Below are 21,185 nucleotides of genomic sequence, written 5' to 3' on the forward strand. Positions count from 1 at the left end.
GCGGCACCTCTGGAGAGAATGGTTTAAGTGCAAGCCAGCTTACCGACCAAGAAAGGCTGCAGCTGGAATCGAAGGGGATGGTGACATTCACGGGTCACGAAGAGGACGCGGTGAAGGGGTTGGATGCGTAGAAGTATCCGTAGCGAGGTAGAGAGATACGTAAAGGCCACTTCCTCGTCTCAGCGCCCCTAGTAACAATTCCGCTTCGTGGCCATCTGTAAAGTGTGGGTTATTTCTGTGGGTCCAATGGCGCCGATTAACAGGAGCTCCCGCATCAGAGTTCCGCCGACAACCGTGTCCTCACCGCCCGAGGTTCCAAGGTGCTATACGGCTGGAAACCTTACATAAGATGCCATTGGCTCTCCCTTAGGATGGGGGACGGGACTTGGCGAAGCTGAGGTAAGCAACTGCCCCTCCAATAGGCCCATATTTCTGCCATTCCTCCCCGTCGACCTAATACCCCTGGCGAGGGAGACGCTAGTCTGCTTTGGTACAGCTTTTTTGTCAATGTGTTCAGAAGGCGCGCTCACTTACACCGGCCCCAGACTGAGACCAGACTGAGCAACTCCTAGTCCGTTTGGCCCGCCTGAACGGAACTCGAATCTGATAGCCCCTCTAAGCATTCTTGCAACAGCCATGCGACAGAGGCGATAAATGAAACAATTCCCCAGGCGTCTCTGCCTCTCTCCCCCCAAGTTCAAGACACTTTCTTCTAGAAGCATTCTGCCTTGATATTTACTCGAACTTATCCTCCTCCTCGGCGAGAAGAAACAAGTTGTCGAGAAGTCCTTCCATCCTGTCTCAACTCGGGAGAAGGCCACCATTCTCTCTATCGATCCCACGTGCCAACTAGTTACAACCACCCACGATTCTGGAGGACAGCCTTGCGCCGGCCGTCGCGCTCCGTCCCTCACAATGGTGCGCTTGTCGCAAATGCCACTGGGCGTTGGCCTGACGCTATTGGCAGCCGTCAATGTCGCCGCAGTCCCCTCTGTGACCGTGGATATGAAGGCCGCCTTCCCGTCTGGTCCCTATCTCCTTGAGCTGCTGTAAGTGACTCCGTCCCAAGCTTTCTCCTTGTCTATTTCAACACTGGCTGACATGCTCATCCTAGCGAAACCGCTGCGGGCGAAAATGCAACCGCCTACTTCCCTCTCCTCGACCGCATTGCCGACGGGCATTTCAGCGAAGCTAAGACTGACAAGGAAGTCTACGACAAGTTCCTACGTACCCTGAATGAGGATGGACACATCACCACACCGGACTCTTTGTCTACATTTAAGCTGGCCCTTTCCCTTAGAACCGCCGCTCCCCGTATCGAAGCCCACTATCAATACTACCGAACCGCCGTCGAGCCCAAGCTCGGAACCGATGCTCGAGATGGCTGCGAAGTCTGGACCGAGCATGGAGGGAAACAGTATTGCACACCGTCTCTGGAAAGCCCAAAGGATTCGACTTTGGACGGCGCAAAGGTGCTCCCTTTCGACCGAATTCTGGGATCTGGCAAGGAGGCCATCCTATACGCAGATCCGACTTCGTCTGCTTTCGGTTCATTCCACAACGCTCTGGTGCAAAAAGCTCGCAGCGGAGAGCTCGAGTACCGCCTGCGTTATACAAAATCGGCTGGCAAGTACGAGGAGCCTCTGCCGGTCAGCGGATACGGAGTCGAGTTGGCCTTGAAGAGGACCGATTACATCGTTATTGATGACCGAGAGGCGCATCAGGATGACTCGCAGAAGATCGTGAAGACTGAAGAAGTCTTGGATGCTGCCGAGGAGGTGGCTGATCTCAAACCGCTATCAAAGTCCGAGGTACAGGAACTTGGTCTGAAGGCTGCATCGTTTGTTATGCAGAGCCAGAACCCCTTTGAGACGCTCCTCAAGCTGTCGCAAGACTTCCCGAAGTTCTCAACCTCCATCGCTGCCCACAATGTGTCTGCCGAATTCCTCGCTGAGCACCAACTGAACCGCCAGCAGTTGATTCCTAGTGGCATGAACGTGCTGTGGATGAACGGAGTGCAGCTCATTGAGCGTCAGATTGAGGCATTCACAATTATTGATCTCCTTCGCCGCGAACGCAAACTTATCGACGGTGTTCGTGATTTTGGCTTCACAGGCGGCCAAGCTGTTTCTCTACTGGGTCATCCCAAGGTTGCCGAGTCCAAAGCGGATGAGGAGCCACCGCGCTTTGACTGGACGGATGACATTGAGGAGGAGCAGGTCATCATGTTCCTCAACGACCTCGAGAAAGACGAGCGTTATCAGGACTTCCCTGATCAATTGACATCGGTAAGTCCAGCTTTTCCGTCTCAACTTGACTCTTGGATCCTAACTCGCCCTAGCTCCTTCAGCGTGTCTACCCTGGCCAGCTGCCTCCTATCAGGCGCGATATTTTCAATCTCATCATCCCTATTGACTTCTCCAAGATGGAAGACCTCAGCGTGGTGGCTCAGATGAACACCTTCGTCCAGCGAAAGCTTCCCATCCGCTTCGGTTTAGTTCCTCTGACACCCACTGAGGATGCCTTCCAAATCAGCAAGGTCCTATACTATCTCCTCGACAACTACGGCTTGGATGTCTTTATCGACTATCTTGATGCTGCCATGCAGGATTCCAAGACAGAGAAGCCGGATCAAAGCTCATTTGACAAGGCGATCAAGGGTCGTGAGCCTCTGCCGGATTCCAAGATACTTTCTTTCGCCGAAGTGTTGCAGTCAGATGAGCTTGACAATGTGGTGAAGCTGGCTAAGAGCTGGGCAAAGAGATTGGGCGCCAACACGCCCATTCCGCCCGTCTTTATCAATGGCATTCCGGTACCTCGTGATAACAATTGGCTTCAGGCCATGAGCATGAAGGCTTCCAGTGACTTGCAATCCATCCAGCGCGCAGTCTATCTCGGTATGGTTGAGGAGAAGAGCTGGATTCCTGATTTCTTCCTCGAAAAGGCTGTGAAGCGTCGCAACACCTACATCTACCCAGAAGACGAGAAGTCTCTTCAGGTACTCGACGTCAACAAGATCTACACCGAGCACGATGGTCTCTTCAGCAAGATCCCAGTTATTGAGGCGTTTGCAGACTCAACAAAAGAAAATTGGGCTGTGTTGACTGTTGTGGGCGATTTCACCTCGGATGAAGGAACAAACCTTCTACTTTCAGCTTTGGCTTTCCGTCGTAGCAACCCTGGCGTGCGACTGGACGTTGTCCATAATCCTTCAGCATCTGCCTCAGCCTCGAGTGTAAACGCAGCATTGAAGAATGGCGGTGAGAAGTTTGCCGAGGCTGAGACTCTATCCGACATCAAAAACCTCCTCAATGCCGCCACTAGTGATTCGGATGCAATTTTCACGGCTGACTTCAACGAGTTCCTATCCTTCGCGGCAATCAAGCCAGGATCCAACCTCCTCATTCTCAATGGGCGTATAATTGGACCTTTCACTCAAGATGATCCCTTCCAAGGCGATGACTTCCAGTACCTCTTGGAGTTTGAGCAGAACGCCCGCATTCTCCCCGTCTACGCAGCAGTGGATGAACTTGGACTGACAGATAAGATTTCTGGCCCGCTGGCAGCTGCTAAGATCACGTCAGTCACGGCGCTGTCAACCATCTCTGATCTCCCTGCTGGCATCTTTGAGTCTGCGCCATCGTTACGCGTCAGCGCCCACGATACTTGGAACTCGACTTTCACTGCCATTGAAATTGGAAACCCCGAGACGTCGAGTATCCATCTGGTCGGTGTTCTCAACCCTGCCAGTGAGCAGGCGCAACGGTGGGCGCCTATCCTCAAGGTCGTCTCCGAGCTGGAAGGCGTGTATTTGAAGCTCTTCCTTAACCCGAAGGACAAGATTGATGAGCTGCCTGTCAAGAGATTCTTCCGATATGTACTTGAGTCAGAGCCGACATTCGATGAAGCTGGCAAGGTTCGTGCACTTGAGGCGTCCTTCAAGAGCTTGCCCTCCGAGGCTCTTCTTAACGCCGGTATGGACGTTCCGCCATCCTGGCTCGTTGCGCCGAAAGTCTCGCCCTTCGACCCGGACAATATCAAGCTGAGCTCCATCAAATCCAACGTGCACGCATCCTATGAGCTCGAGAGTATTCTCATTGAAGGACATTCTCGTGAGGGCGGACAGTCACAACCTCCCCGCGGTGCGCAGGTCGTTTTGGGTACCGAGAAGGAACCTCACTTCGCCGATACTCTGATCATGGCCAATCTTGGATACTTCCAATTCAAGGCGAATCCTGGCTTTTATAATATCAAACTGAAGCAGGGAAGGAGCACCGACATTTACACCATCGATAGTATCGGTGCAAAGGGATGGGCTCCTGTGCCGGGCGATGAGGGCACTGAGGTGGTGCTGATGGATTTCCAGGGCACCACCTTGTACCCTCGTCTGTCACGCAAGCCAGGTCAAGAAGAGGCTGATGTGCTAGCCGAGCCCGAGGACAACAGTATTGTCGGCCGAGGCCTCAAGTTCGCTGAAGGCATCCTGGGCAAGAAGAAGTCCGTGTCTGACGAGGAGCACGCCGAGATCAACATCTTCTCCGTCGCCAGTGGCCATCTCTACGAGCGCATGCTCAACATCATGATGGTCAGCGTCATGAAGAATACCAAGCACACGGTCAAGTTCTGGTTCATTGAGCAATTCCTGTCTCCCTCGTTCAAGGACTTCATCCCGCACATGGCCAAGCAGTACGGATTCAAGTACGAGATGGTCACCTTCAAGTGGCCGCACTGGCTGCGTCAGCAAAAGGAGAAGCAGCGCGAGATCTGGGGCTACAAGATCCTCTTCCTCGACGTGCTCTTCCCCCTATCCCTCGATAAGGTCATCTTCGTCGACGCAGACCAGATCGTCCGCACCGACATGATCAGCCTCGTCAACCACGACCTCGAAGGCAAACCCTACGGCTTCACACCCATGTGCGACTCCCGCACCGAGATGGAAGGCTTCCGCTTCTGGAAGCAAGGGTACTGGGCAAACTACCTCCGCGGTCAGCCCTACCACATCTCGGCCCTGTACGTCGTCGATCTCCGCCGCTTCCGCGAGCTCGCCGCCGGCGACCGTCTGCGCCAGACCTACCACTCCCTCAGCGCCGACCCCAACAGTCTGGCCAACCTGGACCAGGACTTGCCCAACCACATGCAGTTCCAGATTCCCATCCACAGTTTGCCGCAGGAGTGGCTGTGGTGCGAGACATGGTGCTCCGACGAGAGTCAGCGCGAGGCAAAGACGATTGATCTCTGCAACAACCCGCAGACCAAGGAGCCCAAGCTCGACCGCGCCCGTCGCCAGGTCCCCGAGTGGACCGTCTACGATGACGAGATCGCCGCTCTCGACCGCAAGCGCAAGGGTTTCCCCGCCGAGGTGCCCAAAAAGGAGGAGCAGCCCAACGTGGTCGGCGATTCCGAGCAGAAACCCGTTGTTGCGGAGGAGGAGAAGAACACCAAGAGTCGCAATTGGGAGGAGCCGCCCTCGGAACAGACGCATGTTAGAGACGAGCTATAAGCATAAAGGCTTTTGGACGAAGACGTTTTTGTATAGTGACGCAGCATGAAGCATTTCATAGAGGAGGGGAAAGAATAATTGACTTCCAAATGTTTCTTTGTTTCTCTTTCTTTTGGATTCGGTGTGAAAGTATCTAGAGCGCTCGACATGCCACCACGTTTTACGACGTGATATTTCTAGCAATATAAACTGTTTATACGGACCTCTCATAAAGTCCAGTGCATCAAGCAAAGTCCCCAACACCTTCGCCATTCCTATTTCATAAACTCCAAACACCCTCTGTTGACTCTTTTGATAGAAGCAACTAGAAACCACAAGTCATCATAATGTATGCACGTAATCATCCGTCAAATGCAACGTTCTAATGCGAAATATACTGGAAAACGGCCGACACCTCCGGCTCTCCACACTCCTGTCTCAGCAGCAGGTCCTGAATCGGCTTCAACCCCTCATTCACAAAGTGATTCCACGTGCTCGTGTCGCCGTACAGCAAGGCGGGCGATTTCATATACTGCCTGCCGTCGGGCTTGCAGCGCTTACACTTGAACGTGTCATGCGTGTCAGACTTTGTGCCGGGCCGGTACTGGAACAGCTCACGCAGACTATCGAGCGAGAAGTGCCGCTCGACGTCCTCGGCGGAGTCGACAACGCAACTGGACAACGATTGCTTGTGGGATTGGCGCTGGAAGATCTTCTCCTCGATGGTGCCGGTAGCGATGAAGCGATAGACGAAGCAATCCTTCTTCTGGCCGTCACGCCAGACACGAGCGAGAGCTTGCTGATCTGCGGCGGGGTTCCAGTCGGGGTCAAAGAGAACCAGGCGGTTGGCACCGATGAGGTTGAGACCGCAGCCACCAGCCTTGGAACTGAGGAGGAACACAAACTCTTCTCCATCCGGGTTGTTGAACTTGTCCACAAGCTTCTGGCGCTTGTTGACGTTCATGGTACCGTCGAGGCGTAGACAGCCGTAGGCCCGGTTACGGCAAAGCTTCTCAAACAAGTCAAGCGTCTGCGTGTAATTACTGATAAGTACAATCTTGTCGTTTGTGTCTTGACGGATACGGGCAAGCATGCGGTCGAGGACTTGCATCTTGCCTGAATACCAAGGCTTGATGTCTCTATCCCGCCCGCGCGCCTCTTTGGGAACGTAGTCATCGGGGAAGCAGTTCTCTGACCCGGGCAAATCGTCCGAAATGTTGAGCAGATCCGGATGGTTGCAAAGCTTCTTGAGGATATTGATAGCTTTGAGCGGCTGACTGCCCTTACCACGGAGAAGCGCTTGAATATCCGGACTAGTGATAAAATAGTTGTAAAGATCAAGCTGGAAGGGTGCGAGATTGCAGAACACGACATGCTCATACTTGACGGGCAGGTACTTGGACAAGATGTCGTTGGTGCGGCGGATGATGAATTTGTTGACGATGCCCAAGAGCTCAGACAAGCACTCGTCGCCCTTCTGCCGTTCAGACTCGAGTGCGTCGGCGTCACGTCCGCGGAGAATTGGAAGCTCAAATCTCTTGCGGAACTCCAGGCGAGTACCAAGCAGATCCGGATTGGCAAAGCTGATCAAAGAGAAATACTCGGACAGGTCATTCTGGATAGGAGTTCCGGATAGGATGACTCGTCTTGTGACGTTCAGGTTATTGAGTGCACTGAAAGTCTGACTGTCTCCATTCTTGAGACGATGGCCTTCGTCGCAAAGCATGAGGCCGATCTTGGTGTGCTTCAACTCCTCAACGTTGAGGCGAAGGGTCTCATAAGACACGATGATGACTGGCCTTGTGACTGCCCTGCCGCTGGCAATGGCCCACTGACGCAGCTGTCGCGTCAGCTCTTCCTTTGACGCCTTTCCGTCAATCGCAAAAGGCGTAACAGCATCAGCGCCAAGCCACTTGACCAACTCATTGGCCCAGTTGCGCACCAAACTGGAAGGGCACGCAACGATAGCCTTCTGAATGGTGCTCTTTCCGGCGTCCGGAGATTGTTTCAAAAGGGTCCAAAGCAAAGTGATGCACTGAAGGGTCTTGCCGAGACCCATCTCGTCGGCCATAATGCAGCCATTGGCCTTCTCCTCGATCATGCCAGTGACACATCTGTACATGAACTTGACGCCCTCAACTTGATGTGGTCTGAGAACCTTGGCCAATCGTGGATCGATAACGACAGGGACCCGAGGATGCTCTCCTTCCACCTTCTTCTTGATTCCGAGGATCTCAGCCAGACTCTTGTGGACGAGAGGCGCGTCAATTTTAGTCTCGGCCTCAACATCCTTCTTGTCCTCCTTCTTTTCGGGCTCTTTGGGCTTATCGTCAATGGTTGGATCGTAGAGTACAATAGCGAACTCGCCGCTGGGGTCATGTAGCGGCTTAGCAATGAACTGTGCCCCGGTGCGTAGGCCGAGGGTTGGCGGAGGTCGATTGGGATTATAAGCACTCGAATTCTTATTGATCAAAGGCACCGAGAAAGCCTTGCGGAACACTGTTGATTTGTCCTTAGCCTGAAAGACTGGAAACCTGTTCGCATCTCGATTCGCTAAGGCAAGGCGATCGGCATTGGTGTATGGCTTATCCGCGTCGGTCTCTCCATCAGCACCCTTGTAGTCAACCCTTCTCTTCTTTCGCGCCGGTCTGTCGGTCGCAACGGTTCTCGTTGCTGATCCGGGACACTTGAATGGCCTAGACAGCTTGTCTACCGACTGTGGAGTAGGCCATCGCTTAGACGGCACGTTCTCCTTGTTCGCGATTGGGGTGGCGGTGACGTCGACAGTCCTGTGGAGGTGTTAGTAAGCGCTGTATAAGTTGTAGAGACATTGGACGAGTATTGCGTACATTTTGGGCCGCAATACGTGTTGTAGCAATGCTGCGGGTGCAGATTATGCGTATTCCCGGGATGAGGGTTCGCAAGACCAGCCTTCAGAAGAGGGGCGGATGAAGATGAAGGGAAAAGAATATGACCAATGTTCCCGGTCGCGGACCCGATGTTGATTTGGGGGAAAGCGCGACACGACCCGCGTCGCCACTCGAACACGCTTTCACGTGCACCAGGCACCAGGCACCCTTCTATTTCGACTGTACTTTATCCGTACCTTGCTTACCCAAGATACATCTTTTGTGGGGTCATGTTTAAGTCACTCCGTATCCGTGCCAATCTGATGTCGCCCCTTCGACATGCCTTCAGCATGTTAACATTGAAAAGAACAACTTCACGAGACGCTCGAGAACCAACTTGGCACGTTACTATTTGAGTTGGCATTGATCCTTCGTCGAATCTTCAGAGTCAAGCGGCACACTTTGCTACCACAATGTCTCCAATACTTGACCAATCCTACGACGCAATTAAGTTGTGCGTGAGAACCAAAGCTGGCGCCGTCTTAGTCTTGGTCCTAACGACGCAGCTGACAATTCTTCCACGGTCATACGTGGCTAACTAATTCGCGATGCTTGGCTTCCATCCGATTGAGTGAGTCCAAAAAGCACTTAAATCCACATGTAGTCCTCTTCGATTGATGGGGAGGGAAACACTTAATGAGATGCTCTCTCCTCTGCAGCAATGTCGTCTGGTACAGCAAAGTTCGAATACAGCCACCGCATTGGCAAGGATACCATTCGTCTGGTGCGTATCCTTGGTTGCGGAAAACCTGAAGATGGGCCGTTGCAACTTTCACTGGAAGAACACGCCGTTGCCGACCTGCCAGCATACCGAAGTCTCTCTTACACATGGGGATCACCCATTGCAGAAAAGAAGCCCTCTCTGCAAATTGAACAGCCCGTAACAGTCTCGGTGATACTCAATGGCCACAGCTTTGACATGTTCCCAAATCTGCACGATGCGCTATGCTGGATCAGAGGCCACAACTCCTGCGACTTGTACTGGGTCGACGCCATCAGCATCAACCAGGCCGACGACACAGAGCGCAGCATGCAAGTCGGGATCATGGACCGAATCTACAAAAAGGCCACCCGCGTCGATATATGGCTAGGGTCCGTCACCGAAGAGCACCACCCAGCAGAGGTAACCCGACTGGTTCGCACGATGGCCGAGAATACCCAGCGAAACTTCAGCTTCGACCAGGAGAACTCCTTCTTTGACGACGATGTTCTGGGCAGATACGGCTTGCTACACGTTCCGGATAATGTGTGGTACGCCTTCATTGCCTTTTTTGATCGCAAGTGGTTCAATCGCGTCTGGGTCGTTCAGGAAGTTGCCTTGTCAAAAGATGCTTGCATCCTCTGGGGAAACGATATCATTCCGTGGGAGACGGTGGCATTTTGCTCCGACTTTTTATACGAAAGTCGTCTGTACGAACAATTATCAGAGGTCTTGTACGACAATAATCCTACAATCAAGGACGTCAAAATCGGCAGCAACTCTTCGGGTATCGTCGCAATCCAGAGGTGTAGACACGACATCCTCGACCTGTGGGACAGCACCACGCTGGATCACATAGTCGGACCTCTCTCCTGCACAGGTGGAAGCAGTAGAACCAAGACGGCGGGTGCGCTGTTGTTTCTGATGCTCCGCCTGACAGTTGGAGTGGAAGCCACCGACCCCAGAGACCAGGTTTTCGGCCTACTAGGCATTCTAAATCTCCTCTTGGATATCAGTGGCCGCACAAGGACGAAGTTGGAGGCCAACTACCGCAAACACTGCACGCCAGTTAGCATATATACCGACACGGCAGTTTTCATCATGGAAGAATGCAACAATCTGGCCATCCTAACGGCGGTTCCCGACGACTCGGTCAAGAACATCGAGGGTCTGCCGTCCTGGGTGCCCGATTTCTCCGCAAAAGGGCCATCTGCGTTTCTGGCAATGAGATGGCCAGCTGGCATCCCCTATTTTGACGCATGCCGTTCCATGCTGACGAATTATCGCGTTGCCGAGGACAAGCTTCTCCACATCAAGGCCTTCTGCGTCGGCACAGTATCGTTGGTGGGCGAAGTATACTCGGAGGTAGCTACCAACGGGAGCTTCACGCAATGGGCCGACTTCCTCTTGCAATGTGATCCCGTATATAAGCCGACAGGGCAGTGTCGAGTAGAGGCGTTCTGGAGGACATTGATCGGTGACCGAGACGCCTTCACGCATCCTGCCCCAGACGGCCTGCGAAAGGCATTCCATTCCTGGATTGCAGACCACGTTCTGTGGGAGGCATACTGCGCCATGAAGAAAGGTTCTGATTTGGAGGATTACATCGGCCGTTTGCAGAGTATCAAAAGACTCGCCGCGTCCGATGTCAGCAAGACGGTACCCTCATGCGACGTGATCATGGGGTACTTGAAGCAACTCAAGGAATGCGAGAAGCAGGAGCAAGTGGACGGGCTTTTTGATCGCTTCAAGCACCATTGCCAGGCTTATGTCAATCTCGCATTTGAGACGCTCTGGGAGAGGCGACCCTTCCTGACAGATAGCTGTCACATCGGACTTGGAGGCCAATCCGTACAAGATGGCGATGGAATCTGGATCGTGGCTGGCTGTCCGTCACCGCTGGTACTTCGAGAGCTACCGGTGTCCTCAATTTCAGGGCCATTTAGCTATCGATTAATTGGAGAGGCCTACCTGCATGGCATTATGCACGGGGAGGCTGTCGGCGAGGATGCGTTGTGGGAAGATGTGTGCATCCAGTGACAGGCACAAAGTTCCAGGTGCATCATTGCTGGGTAACACTTGCAGGACTTGGCAATCTGATTGTTCTGGATGACAGTCGTTTCATAAAATTTGAACTGTAGTAGAGAGACAAATTCGTTGATCGAGTATGAGTATCCGTATGAAACAATCTCAATCTCTAAGGTACCTCACTCACTCGGATACCTAAGCGATGTTGAATAGGAGGGAGTCCTTCGGTAAATGATCCACCGAGATTTGGCAAAGTGGGCACCCAAGTACCTACGTAGTAAGCAAGTTGGCCCCCAAACCGAGGTCCTTCTAGGGTACCTGCGTGCACACAAAATCAGGTGCGACATTGGACCAGATGGTCGGGTCTCTCGCGCGTTTCCTCCTTTCAACACGACATTACCAGAGCAAGCCCGCAAGCCCACATCCCAACGTCATTAGCGCCGGACACATTCTAACCTCCTCTGTCTGTTTTGCAAATCAATTGACTCGCATCGAAACTCAATTGACCTCACAACCGCAAATTGACCCATTCCCCCCCCGGCCGTCGACAGCTCGCTCCATCTTCACATGCTCCGCACCCAACTCCACGTCCGCCCACAACTTCTCTGGTAAGGGTGGATCCCAAGTCCCCGGTTCCCCGACACCTCTCCTCTTTCACCAAGCTTCCCTCGGTCCCGTCTCGAACGAAACCAAGCACGGCTCTCTCTCCATAGCTCCATAATGACTGACCCCTCCCCCTCCCTCTCCTCCTCCTCCCCTCCCGAGACCCCGCTCCGTCCACCCTCTGCCCGCATCTTCTGGATCGTCGACAACTGGCCCTCCATCCTTGGCGGCACCGTCATCGTCCACTACGCACACTACCAGTACCTCGCCCGCTTCCGCAGACCGAACCCGAACCCCCTCAAGAATGCCCGCTTCTGGGCTCTAGCCTCCGGCGGATGGATGCTCTCGTACCTCAGCATCTGCACTGGAATCGCCGTGGCCCAAGCCAAGGTCAACCACTATCTCGACCCTGACAACCGCCTGCTGTATCGCGATTCCTGAGTCTTGACGCTCTGCCATTGACAGGCAACGACTCTCCAAAAGGACATTGCTCATCATCCGCCGCCTACCATGTCTGCCGACTTCTGGGCCGGCTACATCAGCGGCGCCGTAGGCATCATTATCGGCAACCCTCTCGACGTCCTCAAAGTCCGCCTCCAAGCCCGCCCGACCGCCGTCTCAACACCCCTCCCCTCCTCCCCGCTCCCGAGCCCCACCGCGGTGGCAGCGGCATCCTACCTCCGCCACTTCGAATCCCCCGCCTCCCTCGTAACCGGCTCCGCCGCCCCAATCCTCGGCTATGGCGCCCTCAACGCCCTCCTATTCGTCTCCTACAACCGCACAGAGGCCGCCCTCAACCGCGCCCTCGACGTGCAGCCCAACCTCTGGACAACGTGGATTGCCGGCGCCGTGGGCGGCCTGGCGACCTGGGTCGTGAGCACGCCCACCGAGCTCATCAAGTGCCGCGCCCAGCTCTCTTCCCCGCCCGCTTCAAGCTGGGCCATCACCAAGGACGTCTGGCGCGCAGAGGGGATCAGGGGCTTGTATTTCGGAGGCGTGGTGACTGCGCTGCGGGATAGCGTCGGGTACGGATTCTACTTCTGGTCGTATGAAATCACTACGCGGTGGATGGGCGTCGGAGGGGACGGCGTCCAGGACACCAACTTGAAAGAGGAGGCCGCCAAGGTGCTCCTCTGCGGCGGCCTCGCGGGCATCGTGACATGGGTCAGCATCTTTCCGTTGGACGTCATCAAGACCCGCGTGCAGACGCAGGCCTTCCAACCCCCGTCGGCGGAAAGGTCGCCTCTCCTCGCTGCACAAGGCTCGTCGCAGCAGCCGGCGAAGCGTGCGGGCGCGATGCAGGTTGCGAGGGAGGCCTATCGCGAAGGCGGGATGAGAGTCTTCTTCCGTGGCCTTACGGTCTGCAGCGTGCGAGCTTTCGTCGTCAACGCCGTCCAATGGGCCGTGTATGAGTGGGCCATGTATGAGATGGGTGAGGGCCGAAGACGGCCTGCTGCCATTGAGCCTGCAGGACAAGTCATGTAAGTTCCCTGACGCAGACGGGATTGACGGGATGAAAGCTGTCAATTACACAGTTTTGAAAAAAATGTCTCACGGTGGCATGGCTTCTGCGAAGATGGTTTCTAGATGTCACCGCAATGTTGCCGCTCGCGCACCTTGATGGAAAAAGTTGCCGAATACTCTCCGGCGTCACAGACGACCACGTGGCTATATATAGTACAACAATCTGACGAGACGAGAATGAGATCAATGATATAGAAAAAGCATGGCCGCCCAAGCGGCCTTCTATAGTTTTTCCAAGTAACATAGACGACATACACGCTGTCAACATCTATATTTGCCATCATGACTGCGACCGAGTCCAGGACAGCCTCTCTGGCCGAAATCAACCGCGTCTTCTGGGAGTCCGTCAACACCTTTCCGAAAACTACAAAACCTCCTTTCCGTCTCCAGCTGACAGATGACTTAGTGCGAACGCGCACACCTTCATGGAGCAAGACTGGGTAAAGGTGCTTTCCGAGCAACTCACCCGCTTCCTTAGCGCCCAGGCCCCAAACCTCGGTCTCCGAGCCCGGGACCCGTCGAACCCTGTCCGGCTTCTAGACTACGCCTGCGCTTCGGGCGGGGCTTCCTGGGTAAGAGAGTTCCGGTCTATCAGTGCCTACATCTTTCTCCAAGACATAACCCCTGACAACCTAAATATTAGGCTCTTAGCCCCTTCGTCGACGAGATACTCGGCGTCGATATCGCCCCCGCAACCGTAGAACGCTTCAACGAATGCGCAACGCGCCTGGGATACTCCCCCACGCAAGCCCACGCCATCGCGGGCGACCTGTCTTCTGATGGTTCCTTGGTCGCAGAGGAATCTTTTGATGTAGTCATCATCTCCATGGCACTTCACCACCTCGATGATCCGCAAAACATGCTCAATCTGCTTGCAAAGCGATTGAAACCGGGCGGCGTCTTGATTGCCGTCGAGGGCGTAGATCATAAATCCATGGCGGCGGGGCTTGAGACGCACGAGGAGGGCCAGGCGGGGTCTGGAGGGCATGGTAGGAAGATTCACGGGCACGAGGTGCTCAAAACCACGAATCGGCACCTGGTATTCGGTAAAGAGCTTTTCAGAGACTGGTTCCGGGATGCTGGGTGTGACGAGGATCAGTTTGTGTACGTTGAGGATGAAGAGGTCAATCATATTCCCCAGGAGGCGTCTGGGAAGGCTGGAGGATTGGACAGAAAGATGGTGATTGCTTCTTCAATGAAGGAAGCATGAGTATAGACTGGCAGTGACGTTTCTGGGATGTTCACATGCTTCTTCAATTGTCATGCTACAGCAAGATGGAAAACATTTCTTTCAAGCAAGTCCCCGGCCACAGCTGAATCGATTCGGGGCTTCAAAGGGGAGCAGCCAGAACCCATATAGTGACTCCCCCGTGAGACTTCGTCAGTGGATACTAGACCTCTCAATCATATCGATATTCATGGCGCTATTCCGTCTTCTCGACCGAGCAAGACTATAATCTTTTTCTCAGGAACAGGCTCACTCACCCCATCTTCAATCCATCCGGGTCAGCTCCTCTCAACAGCCAGCAACCGCTACAGCCTTCATGAACAACGTGTTTTCCGCAGTCCATCACTCGGGGTTCGCCCCGGATGCTATAACCCAGCGGTTTATATGGTCAGAAAACTCCCAACTCCTCGGGGCCGAGGACTTTCATAGGTCTCTGGCTGTGACCTCGACCCTGCGGGTTCGAGTCTCCGCCAGGGCCGAACTTTTGGCACTTTTCCCCATTTTTGTCCTTTTATCGCACTTGCTTCGTCTTCTACATCTTCTTGTATTAATACCTGTATTTGTAAAGCATGATTTCTATTCATTAAACTAATTCTGATGACAGGCTTGATATGTGCCTTGTTCGCTGTCTTTTCGACACCAGGCTATTCCTACCACCACCGCCCGAACGACGACAGGCAAGGCGCCAGATTTTTTAGATTTTTTTGTGGCAACAAATGAGTTTCGCGCACTTTGTCCTTTCCTCAAGCCCGATTCATGCCAATTTCAATGATTTGAAATCTGCTCGCCCGTCAAAATTGCCTCTCTCGGCGACTTTACTCGGAGACATTTCTCCTGCCCGGCACTTACTGCCCGGCAGGCAGCCCCACTTCGGAACCGGCCATCTCGGCAACTTTTTGCGGTCTCGGAGACATCCCGCAAGTCCGCATCTCAACTCGACACGCCCGACCGTCTTGAGCAGTAGGTATTTAAGAGGATAGCAGTCTCTCTGAGTGACAAGGACATGTCCCCTCATCGAGAACACGCAAACCAATACCGAGCTTAGACTCAAACACACTTACATGAACTCTCTCCATCAAACTCTTATCAAATCCATCCCGTTAGTGAATCTCGTCACATCCGACATGGCTGCCCCAACGCTCCACGACGTCATCATAATCGGTGCAGGCCCAGCAGGCCTCGCCGCGGCAACAGCCCTCTCCCGCCAGCTCTACACCACAGTCCTCTTCGACTCGGGTCTATACCGCAACGCCCGCGCGGGAAACATGCACAACGTTCTCGGTTTCGACCATGTACCGCCCCCCGTCTTCCGCGCCAAGGCACGAGAGGATCTCAAAGCCCGCTACGCCGAGAGCGTGACCTTTGCCGATGTCGAGGTCCTATGTACGTCCAAGTTGAGAGACGGGCTCTTCCGGGCCGACGACGCGCAGGGCAAGGCGTGGTTCGGGAGGCGCTTGGTATTGGCCACCGGCGTCACAGACATCGCGCCGGACATACCAGGCTATGCAGACTGCTGGGGACACGGGATATTCCACTGTCTCTTCTGCCACGGCTTCGAGGAGCGTGGGGCAGAGAGGGTCGGCGTCCTCGCCCTTGGCCACACGGGGAACGTTAAGGTGGCGACACACATTGCGTACATGGCTCGGCCCCTGGGCAAGAAAGTGACGATTTATACGCACGGTAACACGGCTCTCGCTGCAGAAATTAGTGCCATGGCCAATAATCCCTTTACTCTCGACGCGCGAGAGATCACGTTGATGCGCATGGCCGCCAGCGGCGACGAGCACTGTACCAGCGTCAAGCTTACGCTTGGCAAGGGACACGGAAAAGAGACGGAAGAGGTCACGGAAGGATTCCTCGCTCACGCACCTTTTACAAAGCCGAATGGTCCCTTTGCGGAGCAGCTTGGGCTGGCGATGGCGGAGAACGGGGACATCAAGACGACTCCCCCCTTTGGAGAGACGAGTGTTTCCGGGGTCTATGCTGCGGGTGACTGTGGTAACATGGTCAAGGCCGTCGCGACGGCGGCGGCCAGCGGTGCGCTCGCTGCGGCTGGCATGGTCGTGCCGATGCAGATGGAGCCTAGGCTTGAGTTGGACATCAAGGCTATGGAGAAGGTCATTGGGTAAAGGAGTGTCGTAAAAGTTACAGATACAAGAGAGGGTTTTTTTGGGACTGGTATAGGTAACTTGACTTCGGAAATGCACAAGCCCGGCCTATCAAGATTGCAGTGAACGGAGACGAAATATGCGAGGTGTGAAATGCCGTCCTCCGAGCCCCATTTCAAAGATTGGCCCCGATATCAACCAGTAAACTGTGTTACCGAACAACTTACGGAGCCTGTCTCACTCTGAAATCTTTGCAATATTCTAGAAGCAGTTTGAGTAGCCCAAATGAGACCCATCATCCCTTCTTCCCGCGTCTTCGTAGGATCACCAACCTTGTTTGAGCACACGTCCTAACTATCATCTGCAGCAAAACGCACCAAACAAGCAACCCGATTCCACGAAGTTATGAACCAAACTACTTTTACCGTAGGATCAGCGACCCATCATAACTCCAAGAGTACAGTAAATTTCGAGACAGTCAGACTGTTGTTCGACGTGCCACTAGCGTCCACCAAGCCCAACCCCCCGTCGCGGCATATCCGGCTCCAGGCAGCAGAATTAATGTCCTGCAGCTTCCCCTCCCTCCATGGCACTATTCCCCTATATCAACACCCCTTTCTTAACCCAGAGCCTTATATTGTCGAATCATCACTTCCCGGGATATCAGCTGAGCGCCACATGTCAGAGGCGGTGTGTGATGGGTCTCACATCGAGCCAGACCCGGCCGGCAACTGGGCTAAGATTCTAGGGGAGCTGAACCGGCTCGACCGTCTCTCTGTGGAGGCTCAAAGTAGCATCCACGGCAGGTATCAAGACAATATCTGGGTGTTCGGGTGCAGAGATTGTCAAAAGAGGTTGCGCTGACCGGCGGCTACCTTATGGAAAGCTCGCAGGATTGGATTTAGGTCAAACATGACCAAGCTATTATTATGTCTAGTGAAATTTCCATGTGACCGCAACTTCAAAGTGCTACGGAAAACACAGCCTCTGCAAGGTACTGAATGCATGAATAGTGCTTGTCGTAGTCTTGAGAAGCTTGGTTGCTGAGTAACTGCCACCCCCCAAGCCTACCCTTCGACAATAGAGATATGCCGCTTCGAATTCCGCCCGTGGCTAATCCAGCTTCGCTATCTTGAGTATTTCATCATTCTGACTCAGTAACATTGGCTAGGACCCCGAGATCTCGCTGAAGCTTCGCTACTCATCACCCTGAGGCTGCCAGGTCTTGCCGAGATTGAGGGAACCCTTGATCTTCCTTCTTGTTCAATATAGTAGAATGGGAGCCCCTGAAGTATGCAACCCAGGCAACCTCTGAGCTTCACTTGCATGCTGTCGAGGACCAGGCTTCAGGCCTTTACGAAACAGTACATGTCAGTCTGGTGAGCTAGGCTTCCCTCGAGTTGTTCCCACCGGGCTTCTGAGAATGATCCTGCAATCATGGCGACGCAGGCTAAAAGGGGGTCCATATTCTAAGAATACATCTGTGTTCTCAAAACGAGGTACAGGAAAAGGCAGCTGCCGGTATCCTAGAGCTAGGCTCAAGTCATTCGGCTGATTTACGTCGTATTGCCTTTGGGCTGTGATTAGTTCTCATCGAACCTGTCCGGCACTCTACATTGCTGTAGCCTGATTGAAAAAACCCTTTGCTTATAATTAGTACCTTCAGTGTGGATCAGGCAAGGTAGAAGGAATAGGCTGTAGATGCAGGCCCCGACACAATCATACTGTAAGAGGGTATCCATGTGATTTTTGGTCCCTTGGAAATGAAAGAATCCTTCTCACATCGTACATGCTCCAAGTTCCGACCCCGGTTGAAGTCTTGTGAGTTAAATTATCTTCCACCGAACGTGGCAGAGGCTTCCGTCGCACTTTGAACTGGTCCATGCTTTTTCTCAGCGAATTCGGCACAAACATTACCTCTTATAATTACTTGACAGTTGCCTTGCATAGCTATGAATGGCCAGCAAAAGAAAGACTGTCAAAATTTGGCTAGAATTCCCGAGAACTGAGAGATTTCTATCCTCGACTTCGGTGCGAAAGGAGGGTGGGAAAGGGGGACCGATCAGCCAGCACGGCAGCTACTCCCCTCTGGAATACCAAATGGTCACTGTAGAAGAACATTGTCATCTGGATAAGCGACCAGGGATGCGTTTGTATCTCTTCCAGTATCAATCTTGCCTGAATCGAATCATCAAGTAGACTAGATCTTTGAAGTAGCTTTCTTATTGCATAAGTCTCTTTAAACCCTGACAATAGGCCCTCTTCAAAGAGAGAAAACTCAAAGATCCAGCAGTCAGGTTCTTTTCTCTTCGGTGAATGCTAAACGGGGGGAATGGAGATCCAGCCAGGATGAGATTCCTGACCGCTACGATGAATTCGAGGCGGTCCTTGGATTTAACATATTTTGCAGCACAACCGCGCAGACCGCCAGAGGCGTAAACATTGTAATCCACATCATGTAGACGACTTGAAAGGATCAGTCGGCTGTCAGGAGAGTAAAGAGCATGGGGTCAAGCTTTTGATGAATGAGGCTACCGAGATGTGGTTTCATGGTGATCTGCTCTTCGAGCCCTGGTCAAGGTACTGTATCAAGATCGCGCTTTTCAACGACTGGTATCGAGAACCATACTCTCAGCATGGAATTATCCTCAAGGCAGACTCAAGAGATAGATGTTTATTTGAACTCAAGTCAAATGTCAACAGCCACCGTCGTTTCCCATCCTATTAAATCATCGCCAAGGCCCCATACCATCTGCAGTCCATGTGAAACGTTACATTCTCAACAGACATGGCATTCACGATTCTCTGCTGGCTGTCACTTTCATAGGTCTCCATCGTTTCTCAGCGAACCCAGCTGCAGGACTCCAGCGCCTACCGACCAACACCGCAGGGGCCAACCCACAGAGACTATCCAGCTAGACCCTCTTCAGTGAATCACGGTTTAGAACGCTGGTCTGATGCGGAAGTTTCCTTCAAACGGACTTTAAAAGGGAAAAAGTCAGGCAGTAGGCGGTTGCGAAAACCTTGCCATCTGAGGGTATCGGACACATGGATCGATTGGGTAGGTAGGTGTGAAACCGAGAAAGCCAACGGGTTTTCGGGCATGTCCCACGCCGTGTTCTCTGTGAGGTGTCGGATGTCAAGTGATGAGCAGAGTGCCGTTCGATTGGTCTACACTTTTGCTGAAGGTATTCAGTACTATTTCTCCGCTCTTTTAGTGGCATCAAGTTTTGTCAAGGTCTGAAGGTCCGGAGAGCGACATGTGAGGGCATCAAGAGGAGAGATCAAGGTTCTTTGCCTATGACGACGTGGGCAACCATAAATCATGCCGTCAACAACCTTTCTCAGGGGTCATTATTTAGAATCATCCCTTTCTCAGAAGACCAGAATCCATCGATCACATCACAACCCGCCAGTGGGCAACTTGCAAAATTATTCCCAGCAACTAGCATCTGGCTCTCACAATGCTAGCTCCCGGAGATCGCGCGCAGATCAAAGCTCGAAGAAAGTAACACACCAAGAATGGGAACGAGAACGATTGTATGGACACGGGCCAAGAATCAGGTTCTCCCGGCATCGCTCCCGTATATGATGTAGGCCCGGTCCACCCCGCCTAGCGTCCTATTCAAACAAATCTATCAATTGAACCCTTGCCTTTTGCGGCGGAAGAAAACCAAGTACGTTGCAATCGGAGGGTGTTTCCACGGGGGAAGGGGGGGGGATGAATTCAGAACATTTTGCAAGTCAGGTATCGGGCCTGTTTCTGAGGAATTTTGCAGGAATGGCGGATGCCGATGGGCGGATCATGCGCGTGGAACCCCGCGGTCAATGGCGGCGCGCGCGGGGCGAGACCAAAGGCCGGATTATTGACTGGGTGGGACTGGCGACGGAGCTACAAGAAGCAGGGGGACGAGATGAGATGAGGTGAGGCTCCTGTGCTTCCCTGACCCAAGCTCTGGAGGGGACATGAGGTCGCCAGGATAGGTAGGCTTCGGTGCCGCCTCTCATTCACATAGCGATTTCCATGAGAGGAACCATGGAGCAAGCGCCGTAGCCACCGCACACCCGTTCGAATGTGACATGGGGTATACAGTGACACAATTTAGCGCCGGGCGGGCCCCCCAAAGCTTCGATCGAGGAGGAGGATTCTGGCGAGCGGGAGAGAGAGGGCGTGATTTGTTTCAAAATGAGACGCAAATCCGCTAATGAATGGCTTCTGTCTTGGTGTAAAGGGTGGCGTGCTAATTCCCAGGATGTTTGGACCCATCATGCCAGGCATGCCCATATTAAGGCATCTACCGAGGAAAAAGCCCATCCTGGCTACTTTGAAATGTTGGAAATCGTGGCCAAGTAGCGTTCGTTGCTTTTGATGTTACCATGTCCGAACATCTTTCTCTGCCATGCACGGTTTGATGGCGGGCCTTTGTCATGTTATCCACTGGACAACCATCTTTTGCCCATCCAGGGTCTGTTATCTGAAATTAATTAACAACTATGAATATTTGGCTTGCCTTTGTATTTTTTGGCCACTGTGCTGTTTTGTGACAAAGGGCCTCTGGACTATTAATGTTCACGGTGCAAAGAAGTCTACAGTGACCACAAAAGT

The 21,185-nt window shown here is 53.2% G+C and overlaps 5 protein-coding genes across 5 annotated transcripts; 4 read left to right on the forward strand and 1 right to left on the reverse strand.

Moving 5' to 3' along the window:
- Window positions 1-915: 915 nt before the first annotated feature.
- Window positions 916-5,500, forward strand: CORC01_06139 (UDP-glucose:Glycoprotein Glucosyltransferase; the record flags this gene model as incomplete). The annotated part of the gene is made up of 3 exons (XM_022617781.1): window positions 916-1,049; window positions 1,115-2,288; window positions 2,342-5,500. 3 exons carry the CDS (start codon window positions 916-918, stop codon window positions 5,498-5,500), a joined length of 4,467 nt encoding a protein of 1,488 aa, XP_022475667.1.
- A 361-nt stretch (window positions 5,501-5,861) lies between these two features.
- On the reverse strand, window positions 5,862-8,605 carry CORC01_06140 (DNA repair protein rhp54; the record flags this gene model as incomplete). Its single annotated transcript, XM_022617782.1, has 2 exons — window positions 5,862-8,268; window positions 8,595-8,605. The coding sequence occupies 2 exons, from the start codon at window positions 8,603-8,605 to the stop codon at window positions 5,862-5,864; spliced, it is 2,418 nt and encodes an 805-aa protein (XP_022475668.1).
- Window positions 8,606-9,049: 444 nt separating this feature from the next.
- On the forward strand, window positions 9,050-11,128 carry CORC01_06141 (heterokaryon incompatibility protein; the record flags this gene model as incomplete). The annotated part of the gene is made up of 1 exon (XM_022617783.1): window positions 9,050-11,128. One exon carries the CDS (start codon window positions 9,050-9,052, stop codon window positions 11,126-11,128), a length of 2,079 nt encoding a protein of 692 aa, XP_022475669.1.
- A 555-nt stretch (window positions 11,129-11,683) lies between these two features.
- Window positions 11,684-14,453, forward strand: CORC01_06142 (uncharacterized protein; the record flags this gene model as incomplete). Its single annotated transcript, XM_022617784.1, has 5 exons — window positions 11,684-11,724; window positions 11,830-12,109; window positions 12,185-13,200; window positions 13,650-13,815; window positions 13,887-14,453. The coding sequence occupies 5 exons, from the start codon at window positions 11,684-11,686 to the stop codon at window positions 14,451-14,453; spliced, it is 2,070 nt and encodes a 689-aa protein (XP_022475670.1).
- A 1,142-nt stretch (window positions 14,454-15,595) lies between these two features.
- CORC01_06143 (uncharacterized protein) lies at window positions 15,596-16,600 on the forward strand (the record flags this gene model as incomplete). Its single annotated transcript, XM_022617785.1, has 1 exon — window positions 15,596-16,600. One exon carries the CDS (start codon window positions 15,596-15,598, stop codon window positions 16,598-16,600), a length of 1,005 nt encoding a protein of 334 aa, XP_022475671.1.
- Window positions 16,601-21,185: the final 4,585 nt, after the last annotated feature.

Source organism: Colletotrichum orchidophilum (genome assembly GCF_001831195.1).
Source record: "Colletotrichum orchidophilum strain IMI 309357 chromosome Unknown Scaffold_45.1, whole genome shotgun sequence".
NCBI lineage: Eukaryota > Fungi > Ascomycota > Sordariomycetes > Glomerellales > Glomerellaceae > Colletotrichum > Colletotrichum orchidophilum.